Source organism: Psammomys obesus, unplaced genomic scaffold (genome assembly GCF_907164565.1).
Source record: "Psammomys obesus unplaced genomic scaffold, mPsaObe1.curated_primary_1811, whole genome shotgun sequence".
NCBI classification, from domain to species: domain Eukaryota; kingdom Metazoa; phylum Chordata; class Mammalia; order Rodentia; family Muridae; genus Psammomys; species Psammomys obesus.
The window spans coordinates 3,992,853-4,009,065 of NW_026586816.1; the positions used below are offsets into that span (position 1 = coordinate 3,992,853).

At 41.3% G+C, this 16,213-nt stretch overlaps 1 protein-coding gene across 3 annotated transcripts in view; it reads left to right on the forward strand.

The window, feature by feature from the left end:
• Nucleotides 1-16,213, forward strand: part of Ralgapa2 (Ral GTPase activating protein catalytic subunit alpha 2) — a 259,063-nt gene that overhangs the window by 180,808 nt on the left and 62,042 nt on the right. For all 3 annotated transcript variants that reach the window (XM_055602595.1, XM_055602598.1, XM_055602597.1), the window contains one exon: nucleotides 8,210-8,337. In XM_055602595.1, coding sequence (XP_055458570.1) covers nucleotides 8,210-8,337 — 128 coding nt within the window. The remainder of the gene's footprint in view (nucleotides 1-8,209; nucleotides 8,338-16,213) is intronic.

Consider the following 16,213-nt stretch of genomic DNA (forward strand, 5'->3'; position numbering starts at 1 on the left):
AAGCAATATAATTATCAGTAACCGTGATGCAGTCTTTGCTCAACAAAGCTTCTGAGGGAAAACAATGGTAAGTCTGTTAGTATGAATGCATTCCACGCGTCCCAGATGCATGAGGATATTATGGACAATGAGGGGAAAGGCCGCCTGTGAGCGAGGACAAAGGCTGCCACGCAGACTCGACACACTGCACATACCGCCAGGGACATGCTGCGGGCTCCCTGGGACACAGACGCCCCGTCAGATTACAGCTAGTCAGCAGAGATTAATTCTCAGCCATTTGGCGCAATAATTTACCCATTCCCCAGTCCTTTAACTAGTGTTTCTTACTATGGAACTAAAGGCTTTGTACTCAGGTTTACTTCGCCTTGCCTACTTTTAGGGATCTCCACCAAATCATTATTTCTGCTTAGAGATTGTGCTAATACAGCTGCTTGAGTTGAATAATATTCCTGTGGAAAACAGAATACATATGTTTTAGAAATTGTAGGTGGAGTCAGCAGCAATCTTTTAGCACCTGTATATTCCATGTGAATACAGTGTGACTCTGTGGTGTAAATACATTTATTTTACTCATTTCTGGGCAGTCATACTTCTCTAAGAATAATTTTAATCCTTTTTAGGAGGGGGGGAAACTCATCAGTACACAAAAGTCCCACTCATTGGATAGAGTCATGCATATTCAAATTGTACTTTCATTCACTTCGCCTCATTAATAGCCTATGTAATAATGTGGGGCTATTTGTAATACAAGCTCACAGGCAGCATTACTTCCAAGTCCTTTGAAATTTAACATATTTCGCTTTTTCATTCCATACACCCCCCTTAAATATACAAATTATGTGCCTGGCAGAACACGCCCCTCTTAATAATGCCCCGCATTTGTAGATGGTTGAAGAAGCACGGGTGTGCTTGTGTGAGTGCACAAAGCCCTCATGGCTGAGAGGGTCTGCTTACTTCATAAACATCGCCTTGAACCTCTGCCTTTTCTTTAAAACTCAGTGTGCTTTGCAGCATTATTTCATTGTTAAGTTCACTACCAAAGAAGCCCATCCCCATCTCTATAAATAGTGACACAGTAAAAACTTTATCATAGAAAAGAAATACATACTCATCAGACTTAAGTTCTTTGCTTACTTTTATCGCTCAGCCATTCACGAAAGACTTGCACCCGAGACAGTGAGTAGAACGTGTGAAGCCCCTTGCCTCACCTCTTCTTAAGTTGCCCCCACGGTCCGCAGGGTGCTGGGCAAGTGCTCTCTGGTTCCCCTGTGGCTTCAGGGTGTGTGCAGCCGAGAGGCATGTGTGCATGCACATGCACAGGAATGTGTCCTTCTTCCAGGCAAGGCCTCGCTCAGGACCTGCCTGCAGCAAGCACCTAGACAATGCCAGCTAAAAAGCGAAGGTGCCACAAGTCACAAGAGTATTTAAGCACATAAGACTAAGAGGAGGCCAGGTTGAGCATCTGTTTTTGCAAGGAAATGTTTTAAGCTTGCTGGAGTTGCCCCATTATATAGGGAGCATTTGCCTTTGCTGCTTGGTTTTGTAAATTTCTCTTGGTTTCATACTATACTTTTCTTAAATATTTATTTTAATCCCAGCCAAACAATCCTTTAGAGATTCAATCATGTACTTAAAATAGTCTGGAGAATTCTCAAGGAAGTAAGTTAACTTTGGAAAATACTAAGAATTACTTACTTAGAAAAAAAAAATCACTGAAAATACCGAAGAACCAGATTTTATTAAACTAACTTATTAAATGGATTGCTGCGGTGTGTTCTGCTTGGGTCATGTGTTATTAACATTGATTTTAGTAAAGGAGTGGCAATGAGAACTATGTGAAGAGGCCAGCTGCTTGCAGATGTTGCTTTTTAAAAAATCAAACTTTTTGCAAATACACTGGCACTGCTAATTAGAGGAATTCCCTAGATACTATGGATTTATATAATCCCTTTTGTCCAGTTTTTGAAAGATTGAGTCACCCACAAGCAGGTGCCAAAGAATGAAGAACATTTATTTTACAAAAGGGCCTTACTGCAGACAGAAGAAGGCCACAGCAGCACTCTCACGAATTTACCCCCCACCTCACAGGAATTTGGCTTCCGAGATCTTTTCAACCGAATTTCCTTAAAAGTTGGCACTGTCCTCCTGCTTCACAGTTAGTCCTTGACATATTTTTCCTCCTCTTGTGGGTTGATCTTCTCTCCTTTGCTGAGTGTACGGTCCATAGCAAACTGCAGCCTAGGCTTTGTGCCAGGAAGCAAGGCAGCTCTCATTCTCTGCTCCAGAGCTGCCACAACAGGCAGGGCCTCTTTGACCCAAGAGACAGGCCACGCCACAGGCCTCTCCTCGTGTAGCTGTCTAAGGTCCTGCATGAGGGCGCACACCTGCTGGCTGTTTGGCCTGGTGTGGAGAGTGTGCTAGGTTCCACTGTGCAAGGAAGCACAGCCCACTGCCTGAGAGGTGTATTTGCCGGCTAAACTCAAGATTTAGGACTTTGCTTTTCCTTTTGTTTTGTTTTGTTCTTTTTTTTTTTTTTTTTTTTTCTTCTATGGTGTTGCCCTCTTTTTTTGGTTTTTCAAGACAGGGTTTCTCTATGTAGCCTTGGCTGTCCTAGGCTTGCTTTGTAGACCAGGCTGGCCAGGAACTCACAGAGATCAGCCTGCCTCTGCCTTTTCGAGTACTGGGGTTACAGGCACGTAGCACCTCGTCCGGCTTTCTTTTATTTTTTATTTTTTCTTTTTAAGACAGACTTTCACAGAGTCTACATGCCTCTGAATCTCAAGTGTTGGGATTAAAAATGTGTGCTATCACACCCAGCCAACAACACTTACTTTTTTTTTTTTTAAAAAAAAGTAAACTTGCAAAGCATATTACTAAACATAGGAGGGAATTGTTCTTAAGGTTCTTTTTCTCACATCACTTGTTTGTTTATTTTTTATTTGTTCCTTGATATCTGGTTCTATCAGTGTGGAAATAGCCAGTAAATATGTAAATAAGTGGTTGAAACAGCTTCCCTATAGGCCTGGATCTCACAAAGGACACAGTAAAAGGATGAGTGTACAAAGGCTTCTATAGTTCAGACAAATACCAAACTATACCAAGGCAGAAGTGAAAACCAAACAAGAAGTCTTGAAAGAAGCCGCAGGGATATGGACAACTACAGAGACACAGACAATAACACTACAATAGGAGTTCTCTTCCAAAACCATGTCATCAAGAAGAGACAAGAATTTTACACTCAAGAGTGATGAAAGGACGGAGTACCCAGCATTCCCTGACTGTGGAAATGATCCTTCAAAAGTAGAGAGTTTATCAAGCGAGCAGCAACAAATTTTGAGGGAGTTTGTGACTCATACATTATCTTGCATTAAATGTTAAATTCTTCAAACAGAAGGGGAAAATGGGGGGGGGTGCTTGTCGCACAAACATGAGGACCTGTATTGAGGGAGATAGAGACAGGAGGATCTCCTGAGGTCACTGGGTAATCAGCCTATCTGAGTTACTGAGCTCCAGGTTCCATGAGAGACTCTGTTTCAAAAAATAATGTGAAAACTGAGTGATGACGACACATTAGCCTCAGGCCTTCATGTGTGTATGTGCACATAACAAAAGCAAACAAGATCACACACACACACACACACAAACTCACAAAAAGTACATGTATCTACTTAAAAACGAATAGCTTTAGAGAAGGAATAAATGAAGGTAAAACGAAATGCTTCGTTCTTGTTGAGACCGGTTAACAGTATGTTCCACATAATAATAACAGCAGTAATTCTTAATAATAGGTAGCAAAAAATGGCATAAGGATGGGGCCAAGAGATTGGGCACAGTCCTTATACTACCTGAGAAGTGGCATGGTGGTATTTAAAGGGGCATTTTGGCTATTTATAAAAGTTTTTAAAACTGGGGCAACTTCTAAAAAAGTGTGTAAAATATGAATTGTAATTTATATGAATGAGAAGAAAAATAGAATCATAAAATTGGTAAGATAAAACAAGAGAAGATAGAAATACCAAAAAAGAAAGAAAAGAAGAAAATAACATGACATATTAATTTAGCACTATCAATAATTTCTTTTATGTGAGTTAAAAGGAAGTGATAGATTTTAAACTTTAACATAAACAAGGCCCCAGGTTCAGTCTTAACAGTAAGAAAAAAAATGCAGACACAGTCAAAGTGTATAAAAAAGAAAAATAAAATACGCCCCAACAATAAGTCACCTTCCAAAAATCTTTAAATAAAAGCTAGTGAAGGATATATCATGCTAACACTAATCAGAAGAAAGCTAGACTGACAGTGTCAGTCACCTCCAGGGCAATGAAGGTGATCAGAAATAAAGGAAATGTTTCAGAGTGATTCCTGTGGCTGAAGAGGCTCCCTGGCTTCTGATAATTGAGCTGAGGACCCAGTGGAGCAGGTGTTTTAGCCCTCATCAAGAATGAAGTAGGGAGGGCAGAGAGGGCAAAGTCCTGAGGTAGTCCTGAGAGTGAGGAAAGACAGACATCCCATGTGGCCAGTGTCAGAGAAGGAAGAAGAGGGCTGGCAGGTTGTGTAGAGCCTCCTGGGTCACAGCAGAGTCTGGACCAATATTCTGACTTTGATGACCTTGAGAAAAGCAGCAAGCCATCCCAGGCTTCACCAAGTTCTGTAAAAATGGGAGTATAGAGGAGTTGAAAGAATGGCGTGCTCTATGTTAGAGCTCTAGGCTCAGAACTCAACGGCAGTCATTTAATTCATCATCAACTCAAATGTTCTTGAGCTTTTAAAACCCCTTGTCTGTGATTATTATAATCTCTTAACTAATTAAAACATAGATTAATTATGTATGTGGAACAAATTAAGTAATCAGCCTACTTATAAGACATTCATTGAGGCGCCACGTTGTTTCCCAATAGGACTTACTCATTACTTGGAAATTATTGGCTGTGTCTACCCAGGCTCTGCAAAATTGTTTAAATCTGCTTTTCTCTCATCTTTCAGAAAACTATCACAAATTCAGTGAGACATTTCCTGAGCAGCCCAGTCCTTAGAGTGTTTTCCCTTAAACAGAACTGTATACTTTCGAAGATGTCTGTTTCCCCTTGCCACATCCTACCCTGAACCACAGAGCATGTGAAAGGTGCTTTGAATATAACATGTTTTTACTTTTCACAATTTTTTATTGTTTTTTTTTTTTCCAAGCTGGAAGTGTCTTCTAATATTAACTTTTTAGTTGATATACCTGTCTCCCACTTCAGCGTCTCAGGCTTAAAAACAGAATTGCAAATATTCCCTTGTTGTTTGTTCCTAATTCCTGGGGGATTGCGGACTTTCCTAAGGGGAAAGCTGTGACCAGTCACTGAGTCCTGGCTCTCAGATATATATACAGGTGGTGTGTTCTGACCTTACCAGGAAGCCCCAGACACTGTCTTATCGTTGACATCCCTGGCATAGGACCAGTCCCTGGTCTGCACTGTCTCAAGAAGTTCCTTCATCCTTTTTGGCTTCTCATATTAATGCTTCTTCTTTTTCTTTTTAAAGATTTATTTATTTATTTTATGTATATGAACACTGTTTTCATGCACAGCAGAAGAGGGAATCAGATTCTAGTACAGGTGGTTGTGACCCACCATGTGGTTGCTGGGAATTGAACTCAGGACCTCTGGAAGAAGAGCCAGTGCTCTTAACCGCTGAGTCATCTCTCCAGCCTCTATTGATGTTTCTTTATTCCGAAATGGTATATGGTTCTTTCATAATTGTTCGTTTTCACTTCTTGTTATAGGTTTGCTTAGAAGACTGGTGAGAAACATGGGAAAGCACGTTGTTTATAGTTCTAATCAACCCATAAAAGGTTCTGTTTGAGTCCAGATGAAGCAATTCTTCCTTTAGAGCATCTGTAAAACTTCTTTTGGGAAGAATAGAGAGTTATTCTTGACCAAACATTTACAGGAAAAGCTGTTTTTGTCTACTCAAGCCACTGACAACTTTCTGCGTGCCCCTTTTCCCACATATGCAGAAGCTTTTAATAGCCTCTCTACTTAACCTCTAAATTTAAGGTTATTTCCTAATTCATAGTTGTGGTGAGCCTTACCATACGCTTAACTCTTCATAGCAATTGTGCTCATTATGGCAATTGCTCTTAACCTCTCAGATCCTTTCTTTACACCCGTCATTCTGTGCTATAAGCAGGTATTCTCCTAGTGGAAAAGTATTAATTCTCTCTCTCTCTACCTGAATTTTGCCATTATGGTCTCTGGCTATCTAACTAACAAGGACCACCTAAAAATTACATCTGCACCCTCTGTATATAGATGCATACTAATGAAAGCCTCTTCATATTTATCTGCTTCCAAGATTCCATCCTGTATCCACAGGAAACAAACATAAGGTCAGCAGAAAATCAGATTGTAAACCTTTGCATTATATTACTGTCTTCTTGCACGATAAAGTGAGTGCCAAAAAACTGGACACAAAAATCATGGCCATATATTTGTTATGAGTGCAGTATCTGCAGTATTGGGATGGCTAAGTGGAAAACCAGGGAAGGAGGCGATTTCTAGCATGGCGTGGGTCTCAGAAGGCCTACACATGCAGTAGTCTGATTCTAAAAACCCGAGGTTCTCTGTGAAGCATTAGCCCAGCTCTGTTTGGGAGCATCAAAATGTTTCAGCCGAGTCCTTGGAAGAGTAGTTCTTATGTATTAAATTGAATTTTGTCCCAAATATTGCCCTTGCCCTAGCAGCTAGATGTACATCACTCTTAGGCTGATGTCCTTGACGGTGGTAACAGGTAGCACGGACTTCAGGATCACTGCTTCTCAACACAAAGCTGCTGTTCTTGTGTTTACAGCTGGACAGTGAGAAGACTTGGATGTAAAACTGCCCTGCAGCCAGCCTGATGAGTATAAATTAGTTTGCGGTATACCTTCTGGGTGTATGCTTTTCAGCCAGACAATGTCGATCTCGAGTCTCTACATGTACACACATCCATGTGCACATGTGCCTGTGTGCAAACATGGTCACATAGCACGTACCCACAGTGTAGGTCAGGTGGTGTTCTCCACTTCCCAAAGCCCTCTAGAAGGCTTCTATTTTTCCAAGAGTAAAGATTGAGAACTCTTATAGTTTCCTGCAAGGCTCTGCTTCTTTCCTGCCTGGGCTTCCTTCCACTAAGTTGACTGTGGTAACTGGCTCTTCTGCCTCTGCTTAAACACATTAATCTTATTCCTATCACAAGCTACATACCTGTTGTTGTTCTTCCTGCAATGCTCTTCCATGTATTGTGCTCAAAGCTTGTGGCTCATTCTTCCATCTCCCATAGACTGTTAATGAAACATTTTCCATTAAAGCCCTGCTCCCATTTTGATATAATTGGATATATATCCCCCAAAGTCTTTTGCTCTTCTCTGCATTATCTTCTGTTTTTTTGTACATATCATATACTGTATATGTTTAGCTGTTTACTTCCTGAAATCCGTAATAAAGTTTGAATTAGGTTATAGCAGAGATTTTTCTTATGTGTTCTTCCCCTGGCACTTTAGTAACTAGATTAGAATAAAAGGTCTAACCTATAATAAATATTGTATAAATTAATGAAAAATCAAGAGAAATTGTAGGTGTAAATTAGAGTTACTAGCCAGCTCCAGTTCCAAATCGCACAGAACTAACAGTCTCCATGATAGAGAATGGAATTAATGAAATTCTAATAGAAAGGAGGAGAAAAAACAAAAAAAACAAAAAACAATGGAATCCAAAAAGACATCGATGACGACTATGCCCACATGGTGGAAATGGTTCCAGCAAAAGAAAGCCAAGCCTATCTTAAAAGGAGAAGGGAGTGAGGATAATGCAGGACCTTGGAAGCAGAAGGAAAATTGAAGAAAATGAAGAGTGTGTGCAGGAGAATACCGTGAAGTGTGTCTGTGTGCCATGCATTGGACACAAGCATGTAGAAAGAATAAAGCTCTTATGTGAATGACAGTGTGGGGAGGTGGTCCGTCATTTGCCATTTTAAAAGCCTCATAGGAATTTCTCATGAAGGAGCCTGGTGGAGCAGTCCTGCGCTCTTTGACTTGAAAGCCCTCAGCTCTCTCTCTGAAAAGGCTTACCTGTCTGGGTGACAGTCTGTGTTTTCATCCCCAGTCTTCCATACTGAGTATCTGTTCTCTTCTCTCTGCCTTAACTCTTGCTGGGTTTGAGCATAGTTTTTTTCTTTTTTGAACCCACAGGTTCCGTTCTTTGGGCCTCTGTTCGATGGCGCCATTGTGAGTGGGAAGCTGCTGCCAAGCCTTATCTGTGCCACGTGCATCAATGCCAGCAGAGCGGTGAAGTGCCTCATCCCACTCTATCAGAGCTTGTATCTTTTTGCTGTAAATGTATAACTTATTAACCCTCCCTGGGGTGAGATTCCTGACAAGCACTCAGGAGAGGTAAGCAGGCTTCAGGCCCAGGCTATGGTGCCGTTTGTTGATTTCTGTGAAATACAGTGATAATGTGCTGCATCAAACATAGAGTTTGTTTTCCTAGTTTGTTCACAAGTCTGTGTCTGAAAGGCTGCAGCTGTCACTGCTCAAGCTCATGGCCTCTCAGGGTTTTCCCAGTCACATGCCACTGTGTGGAAAGAGGGGTATGTAGCAAATCACTGAACGTCTCATTCAGGGCACCAGAAAGCAAAAGCAAATGAAATGACTAATAAATTAAAAACTGCACACAGCACCTGAGAAATGCAGAGTTCTGAAAGATGGAGGAAAGAGAAATGATACCTGGCTGGGAGAAGAGGGAAGGGATTCCCTGAGTCAGTTTGAATCTGGACTCATCAATAAGAGTGGAAAGAAAAATTTTTTGGTAATTTTTCCAATCATTAATGTTTCCTCTTTTAATCCCTGACCTCATCTCTAAAAACAGAAGAAATTTCATGTTTCTAATTTTTCTCTGAAACATTAATTGGGATATATAATCCTTAAATCCATATTTGGTTTCTAACTGTAAGAAAAGAAAAAGAAATTAAGATGAGTGGCTTCATAAAACTGCTACAAAAAACATCTGACTTCCTAATAAAACTTAGAATGTCTGTTTCTAATTGGTATTGATACTGATTAAAAACACATTCCATTTGACCTCTTTCCATAGACTTATCCCAGCCTAATTGTACATCCCAGCCATATTGTTGATGGGGAAAGGGTGAGTGAGAATAACATGTAAAGATATACAGTTTGTGGAAAATAACTTTCCTTAAAATATTGGTCATTTCATTGACTTAAATCCTGCCTTTAGGTTTAAAAAAAAAATACATATGCTGTGTGGCAACTTAAAATTATCATAGAAATTAGTAGTAGAAAAGAGCTATTAGGTCCCATCTGGTCCCTCCCCCGGGGCCAGGCTGCATGATTCCCTCCAGCGCACTCCCCCGCTTTGTCCAGCCTGGTGGGAAGCGTTTGGAGGCAGCATGCAGCGGCTTCCAGAATACTCCAGACATAATCTATAGTTGCTGTCGGTTCCGCCTCCAGCATGGAATTGTTATTTCACATAAACTGCAGCTTAGAGGAGCTCCGTGGCAAAATTTAGACCGACCCATCCAACAATTGGTCCTCAGTTGGCACACGATTGGGATGAGCTAGACACCTGTCAGTCACCTGCTGGACCAAGGCAACAAAAGTCCTTTGAAAACAAGAAAATTCTATTTTGTAGGAGTCCACTGTGATTTTGTTTTTATCATGTCACCCTTCTCACTTATTAAGCATATCATAAAATCAATGCTTTATCATTTTGTTGAGCAGTAATGAGGTACCTTTGGAGTGGTCAGATTTAGGAAAAACACTGTTTGTAAAAGTTGAAAAGATAATGATCAGCATGCCCTAAAAAGTCTCAAAGAAATCATATCAGGATTATGGGTGCCAGTACCCTAAAATAGCTCATAAAATGGATGGTTTAGCATCTTACAGGACAACTTAATATAAAAAGGAGAAAAAAATAACAACAAAACCTATTATATTTATCATTATAAAGTTTTAAATATTTTTTATATTTTAATTAAGTTATGTTATTCAAATAAATGATCTAAACAGTAAATAAGATGATATACACAATTTTTTATCCAGATGTAGGAAAACTTGTGAGAGAAAAACCTCATGATCACTTAGTCACAATTTCTGCCTGCAGAATTGCTAATATTCTGGTTAGAAATATATGTGTGTGTATGTGTGTGTGTGTGTGTGTGTGTGTGTGTGTGTGTGTGTGTAAAAATGAAGAAATGGGAGGGAAGAAAGGGAGATTTTGTACTTTAAACATCACCACTGGGTTTTACAACTGTATCCTGTACCTATGCCAGCTATTAATAACCAGGTGCTCCCTTAATGCTCACTGCAACATTGAGGTCCACAGTATGCTTTGGGGAACATCCGAACCACCTTAGAGTCAGAGCTGAGGTCTGGAATCTGCTGCTTCATTGACACAAGCCTTATATTTGAATTATGAAAAGCACTAAATACTCTAAGCAGTACTAATTATGAGTGCTAATTGCATTTACTCATTTCCAAACAAACAGTTCCTAAGGACTGTCTGCCAAGTCCAGTGCTAGAAGCTGAGGCTGCCACAGCACAGGAGGGATCCAGAAGCCCAGTCCTTGTCCACACATTTCAGAGACCGTACCTAAGGAGTGAAAGAGCTAACTGGTTCCCTTCTATTCAGTGAACAAGTGAAACTGAAAGTTGGGGTGAACAAGAATTAGGACAAGGGGCCCTCTCCAAAGAGAACATACTTGGTCAGAGGTCGGAAAATGCAAGGGAAACTGTCTTTAAGAGCATCGGTGACATTCTGAGCCGAGGGCACAAGATTCAGTGCTTTGGTTTAGGAAGTAGGTATTATGTTCTGTGTGACTCCTGTACATGTTCAGGCCCATCTGCTGTGGCAGGAATAGCATTCTAGGTAATCTCCAAAAGCTGCTTCTCAGACTTCTAGCTCATATGCACCTCAGAGTTCTCATCTTAGAACAGCACGCTAGAGGATCCAGCCAGGGCTGCCCATTAGACAGTGGGTAGGCAAGGAGTATAGGGGCCACCTCATCCTGCAAGTAGCCTGTGCAGACCACTAAGGGCTGAGGAGCTCAGCAGTGCCAGTGGCTGACCCTGTCCAGTGGGGAATGAGCATGTGGTGCTTCTTTTGAAAAAGAGGAGAATGCACTCTGAAAGGTCCGAAAGCATAACACACTCCATTTTTCTCCTGCCTTCCAATTTAAAGTGTTCTTATGTTTGCTATTTACCATCATTCCAAGTTAAGGGGTGTTGAGTTTTAAACTGTTGGCATTGATTTTTACCATTCTAAATTATATAATACTAATTTGGTCGCAAATTTATAACCTTTCAACTCATCACAAGGAATCAATGGACTTTTGCAATTCATATATTATAGCTCATGTATGCATGTTTTGTTCTTTGTTTAAAAAAAACTGCACAAAACTACTTTACGTGTATATATTTTGCTCTTCCTGTATGTGTATCCTAGCAGCCCTCTCTGTCATTAGTTTGCCGTTGAACTGAGTCATCCTGTAGTCCCTTCCTTTCTATGGCAGTTTTCAGAGCATGTGATTAGTTACCACAGAGCAGTAACACAGCTGGGGGGGGGGGGGGGGCGTTTGACAATGTCCCTTGGCTGTCCATAGCTCTGTGTTAACTCCCTGCTGCTTTCTTTTTGCATTCAAAGCAAGGTCTGCTTTGGCAGAAGAGTGTAACACCTCAGCTTTTGTGAAATCTCAGTCACTGAGGAAACATGGTCTCATATCCAGCTGCTTTAGCCGTGTGGCCCTGAAATCCCCAGGATGCATCAAGAAACTATGGCTCCAAATGTCTGGCATTGATAGGTGTTTTTTGTTTTTTGTTTTTTTCCCCTGAAGCCAGGCTATCTATCCCTTGGCAAACTGTGTTGGTATGAACCCAGACTCTTGAAGCAGCCTGTGTGTGCTGTCCTAGAAGAAAACTTTGCTTAGAGACCAAATATCAGAGGAAGAATTACTGCTATGTGTTCCCTTGAGATAGAAGACACAGAGTTGGCAATAAGAAAAAGAAATGTGCTCGTCACGCAGGCCATTTTATATTCGCACCTGTGTCCTTGCTTTGCTTCTCATACTTAAATTATTGTTGTGAACCAGAACATTGACAAGCTACTCATCTCATCCCGGCACCACTCACTCTGTCGGTGTCAGAATGGCCGCTCTGTAAGCAAAGCTTTACTGCAGGCCTTTGTAGAGCCTTCAGCTGAGAGCACTTGTTTTTCTGTGTAGTGACTGCACAGCGACCATGTTGACCCTGATGTCAGCCGGAGCAGAGAGCCATGGTTACGCCTACCTCTCCCTTCATTCCCCAGATGACTGATATTTAACTTCCTTAGAGTGAGCTTGATTGGGATCCAGTTCTGTGTAAATTTTAACTAATAGTAGAAATGTGGACAGTTGGGTGTCAGTCTGACTCTGTAATGTTTTTAAAATGCGCTTCTGAGTAATTGGTGATTAGAAGCACAGCCCAGGCAAATTTGTCTTTTGGGGTTTTGTTTTTTTAGCAGTAAATCTAGCTTAGGGTCAGTATCAAAGGAGTTCTTGTGAGAGGTTCTCTTGGCTAATTGATCAAACAGTTGGAACTGTGTGGCAGAAGTACATAGAAGACTGAAAAATATCATTGTCTCCCATAATTTAAAAAAAAATGTGAACACAGTAGGGCTGTGTATGGAAAGCACCCCTCTAACGGTTCAGCCCAGCCCTTTTGTGCCTTATGGGCTTCCCTGTAACCTCCACAGTGGGCTGAATCAAGTCTGTCAAGCGTGCCTTCGTCCTGTGGCCACTGCAGCAGTGAATAGTGAGAGCCAACACACCTACCATCTGCCTCTTCTATTGCTCACAGGCAAGCAGGGCCTGTGCCTGTGCCTAGAGCACAGTAAATGGGAAGCTTGCCACATGTTATGTTTACAGTTCCCAAGCCAACTAAAGATTCCAAAATGACACTGGTCTGCTGATAGAAGTTTCTACAACCGTCTGAGCCAAGGGCTTTCATTCTCGTCCTCAGATAACTTGTTTCAGGAAAAAGGTTCCCTCACCATATGCAACATGCCCATTAAGAGGAGTTCACCCCGGATCAAGCAGATGGTGGCTTTCTAGAATAAACGTCCACTTCAATAGAACAATAGTCTCAGTGGCATTTGCCATCTCTGCTCTCTGGAACTATCAGTATTTGATGGAGAGAACCAGTTAGCCTAAGAAAAAGTAGTTTTATGCCTTCTTCATCCCCGAGTGAGATTTGCTTTCATTTTCAGCTAACAGATACAGAAACATTTGTTAATACTAGAGCAGAACTCTTGGATGTGTTACTTTAATATCATTGCTAGATTTCTGCTTCTAATTTATACAGCTTTAAAAATGACTCTTCTCTCTAACATTCTAATAACCCAAGTTCTTTCTTTTCCACTAAGATTCTGAACGTTTCTTCCAGGACAGACCTTTGATTTCTTCTGTGCATCTCCCCACACTATAGCAAAGAAATCAAACCATACCATGTGTTACATTTCGCCATGCACAAACAATTATGCATTTGTCGGCATTTGCAGCTCTCCTGCCGTGTGCCAGGCACCATCCTAGCCACTAGGAATATAAATATGAATAAGATATTCCAAGGGAGAGGACACTGTTTGCTTAAGGACTAGGCTATGAAAGCCCATTGCATATGAGAATGACAGATGCTTCCATATGGCAGAGTGTAGGATTGCACATGCAGGCACAGGCGCACCGGGAAGACAGAGGAAATGAAAGCATCCACAGAGCTGTAGATGGGGCCTGGTCTGTAGCAGGGACAAAGGGATAGATTGGAACCTCTGCAGGGGTTGGGCTGATTCAATGAATAACCACAGGTAACATTCTGTGGAACAATTAAAGAGGAGATTTTGAAGGAAGGAGCAGGTATAGAGGTGCAGGAAAAGTGGTGCAAAGAGAAGAGTTATTTTCAGCAAACTGCTGAAGTAAGACATATACTCGTAGTTGGTGTCATCCATTACTGGGGCCAATAGTCTCAGGTCTTTACATGGAAAATTGGGTGTAAGGGAAAAATTGTATGAAAAGAAATGAAACTGAGTTACTAAAAGAGTCAAGACATACCAGATAGTTACAGCACCAAAAAGAAGGAAAACTCCTTAGGGTGTGATTGAGTGCTTATGGATAGGAGGGGACTGAATTTAAATTGGCTGAATGGCAGCAAGCTGCAGATGGAAGGGATGGGTGAAACTTTAGGTATTGGGATCCCCTTAACAGTCCTACAACAAAAGGAATTGTAATGGGTGTTTCCACTGCTGTTGTTGACTCTAAAGCACATTCTCCTATGGGCAGCAAACATTTGCCATGTTCTTGACTGGCTCATAGTCTCATCTTTCAGAAAACAAGAAGCAAAACACAAAGTGTACTACTTAGGATTCACTTCTTAACAGTTTGAAAGAAAAAGGGGAGGGGAAAGGAGAGGAAAAAGGAGAAGGAAGGAAGGAAAGAAGGAAGGAAAGAAGGAAGGAAGGAAGCAACAAGGAAAGATTCCTGACAATGAGATTTTTAAATTACACATGTGGGGTATGGTGGCTCGCAGGATGTCAGGAGTTCAAGGTTACCTTCAGCTTCACAGCAAATCCAAGGCCAGCCTAGGATACATGAGACCTGTCTCAAAACAAACAAACAAACAAACAAATAGGTATTTAAATTATTTCCTAGAGAAAGAAAAATGGGACATGAGAGAGAAACTAAAGTAGTTGCTCATGAAGTTGGTTTCTGACAAATTTGTCTTTAAAATCTGTGCATTAAGATTAAAGGAGGAGCTCCACTTGCTTGGAAGATCAGTACTCATAAATGTCCCTAGAGTCCCCAGCTACTGGAGCTGTAGAGGCACAGAGAGTACAATCAGAAGAATGGAGATTGGCCCCTGCAAGTCCTTATTCAGAGCCACCCAAATCCTCACTTACAGAGCCATAATGTGTTCATGTGGGCAGAGTCACACATGAACACACACACGAATAATCATACTGAATAAAAGATGCTCTAATAACTGGAAATAAGAAAATATTTCCCTCATTTCCAAATAGGATTAAAGGCTGAATTTTGAAATGTTGCCCCTTTTAAATATAAATCATTAAGCAGCCACTGAAATTTCAGAAAAGAACTTGTTCTCAACGACCAGAGTGTCACAAACACATTTTTTTCAGGGCTTAGAGGCTTACAAACACAAGTCCTAACTTTGACTAAATATCATGGTCACCTGGAAGATAAGAGTGACAACTATGGGACCCTGGGGGATGGGTGACTTTACTGTGACCAGAACTGCAGTGCTTTAATTCTGGAACTACACTAGGCTGATTTCTGTACATTTGCCTATCCATCTTCCATTTAACAGTTTTATCAAGGCTTAGCAAAGTTCTAGAACTGTCATTTGTAAAAAATATGAGTGGGTTAGCTAACCCGAGGCAAGGTCAGAAATTCAGGTTGTCCCAGCAGATGGTACCATTGGCCCAAACAAAAGGACTGGAAAGGGTTAAAGAAATGGCATAGATTTAGGTTAGGTAGGCAGCTGTGTAAAGGCAGGAGGGAGGTGATGTGGTTTGATAGGAGCCATCCTGAACAATGTTAGAGATTTGGAGTGACCACAGATTTGAGATGAGAGGGTGACATATGTGGCAGTTGGCAGCACCAGCATTCTCTGTGATGACATACTGCAAAAGAGCCCCGGATCCAGTCACAGGAACTAGGGGACTGTGTCTGCACCTGCAGCCTCAGGCATTGTCATCTAAAAAGTGGTGAGCGTGCCACCCTGGGGGCCACAGTGAAAGGGCCTCACACCTCAGTGCCAGGCTAGAGAAAGTATGAGCCTTATGCAGCCTTAGGCACCTGGAAGCTACTTAAACCAAGAAGGCATCATCTTTAGTACCTGGGAAGTTATAAATGGACCCATCTGCAGAAGTGAGACCAGTGGGTAGAGGCAGCCAGGGAGGAGCTTTAGCTCAGTGTCATGCAAACAGTCAGAGCCCAGAACCAGCAAACCAACTGCCTGCAGAATGAATCCAGCATACAGATGGTCTTTGTTTGAACTGCGTTTGGCCTCCCTGTGTTACCAAAACATAAAACTGAAGGTTGTCAGCTACAGTGAAAAACAGGGAGACTGCCCTTAAAAAAAAAAAATATATATATATATATATATATATATATATATATATATATATATATA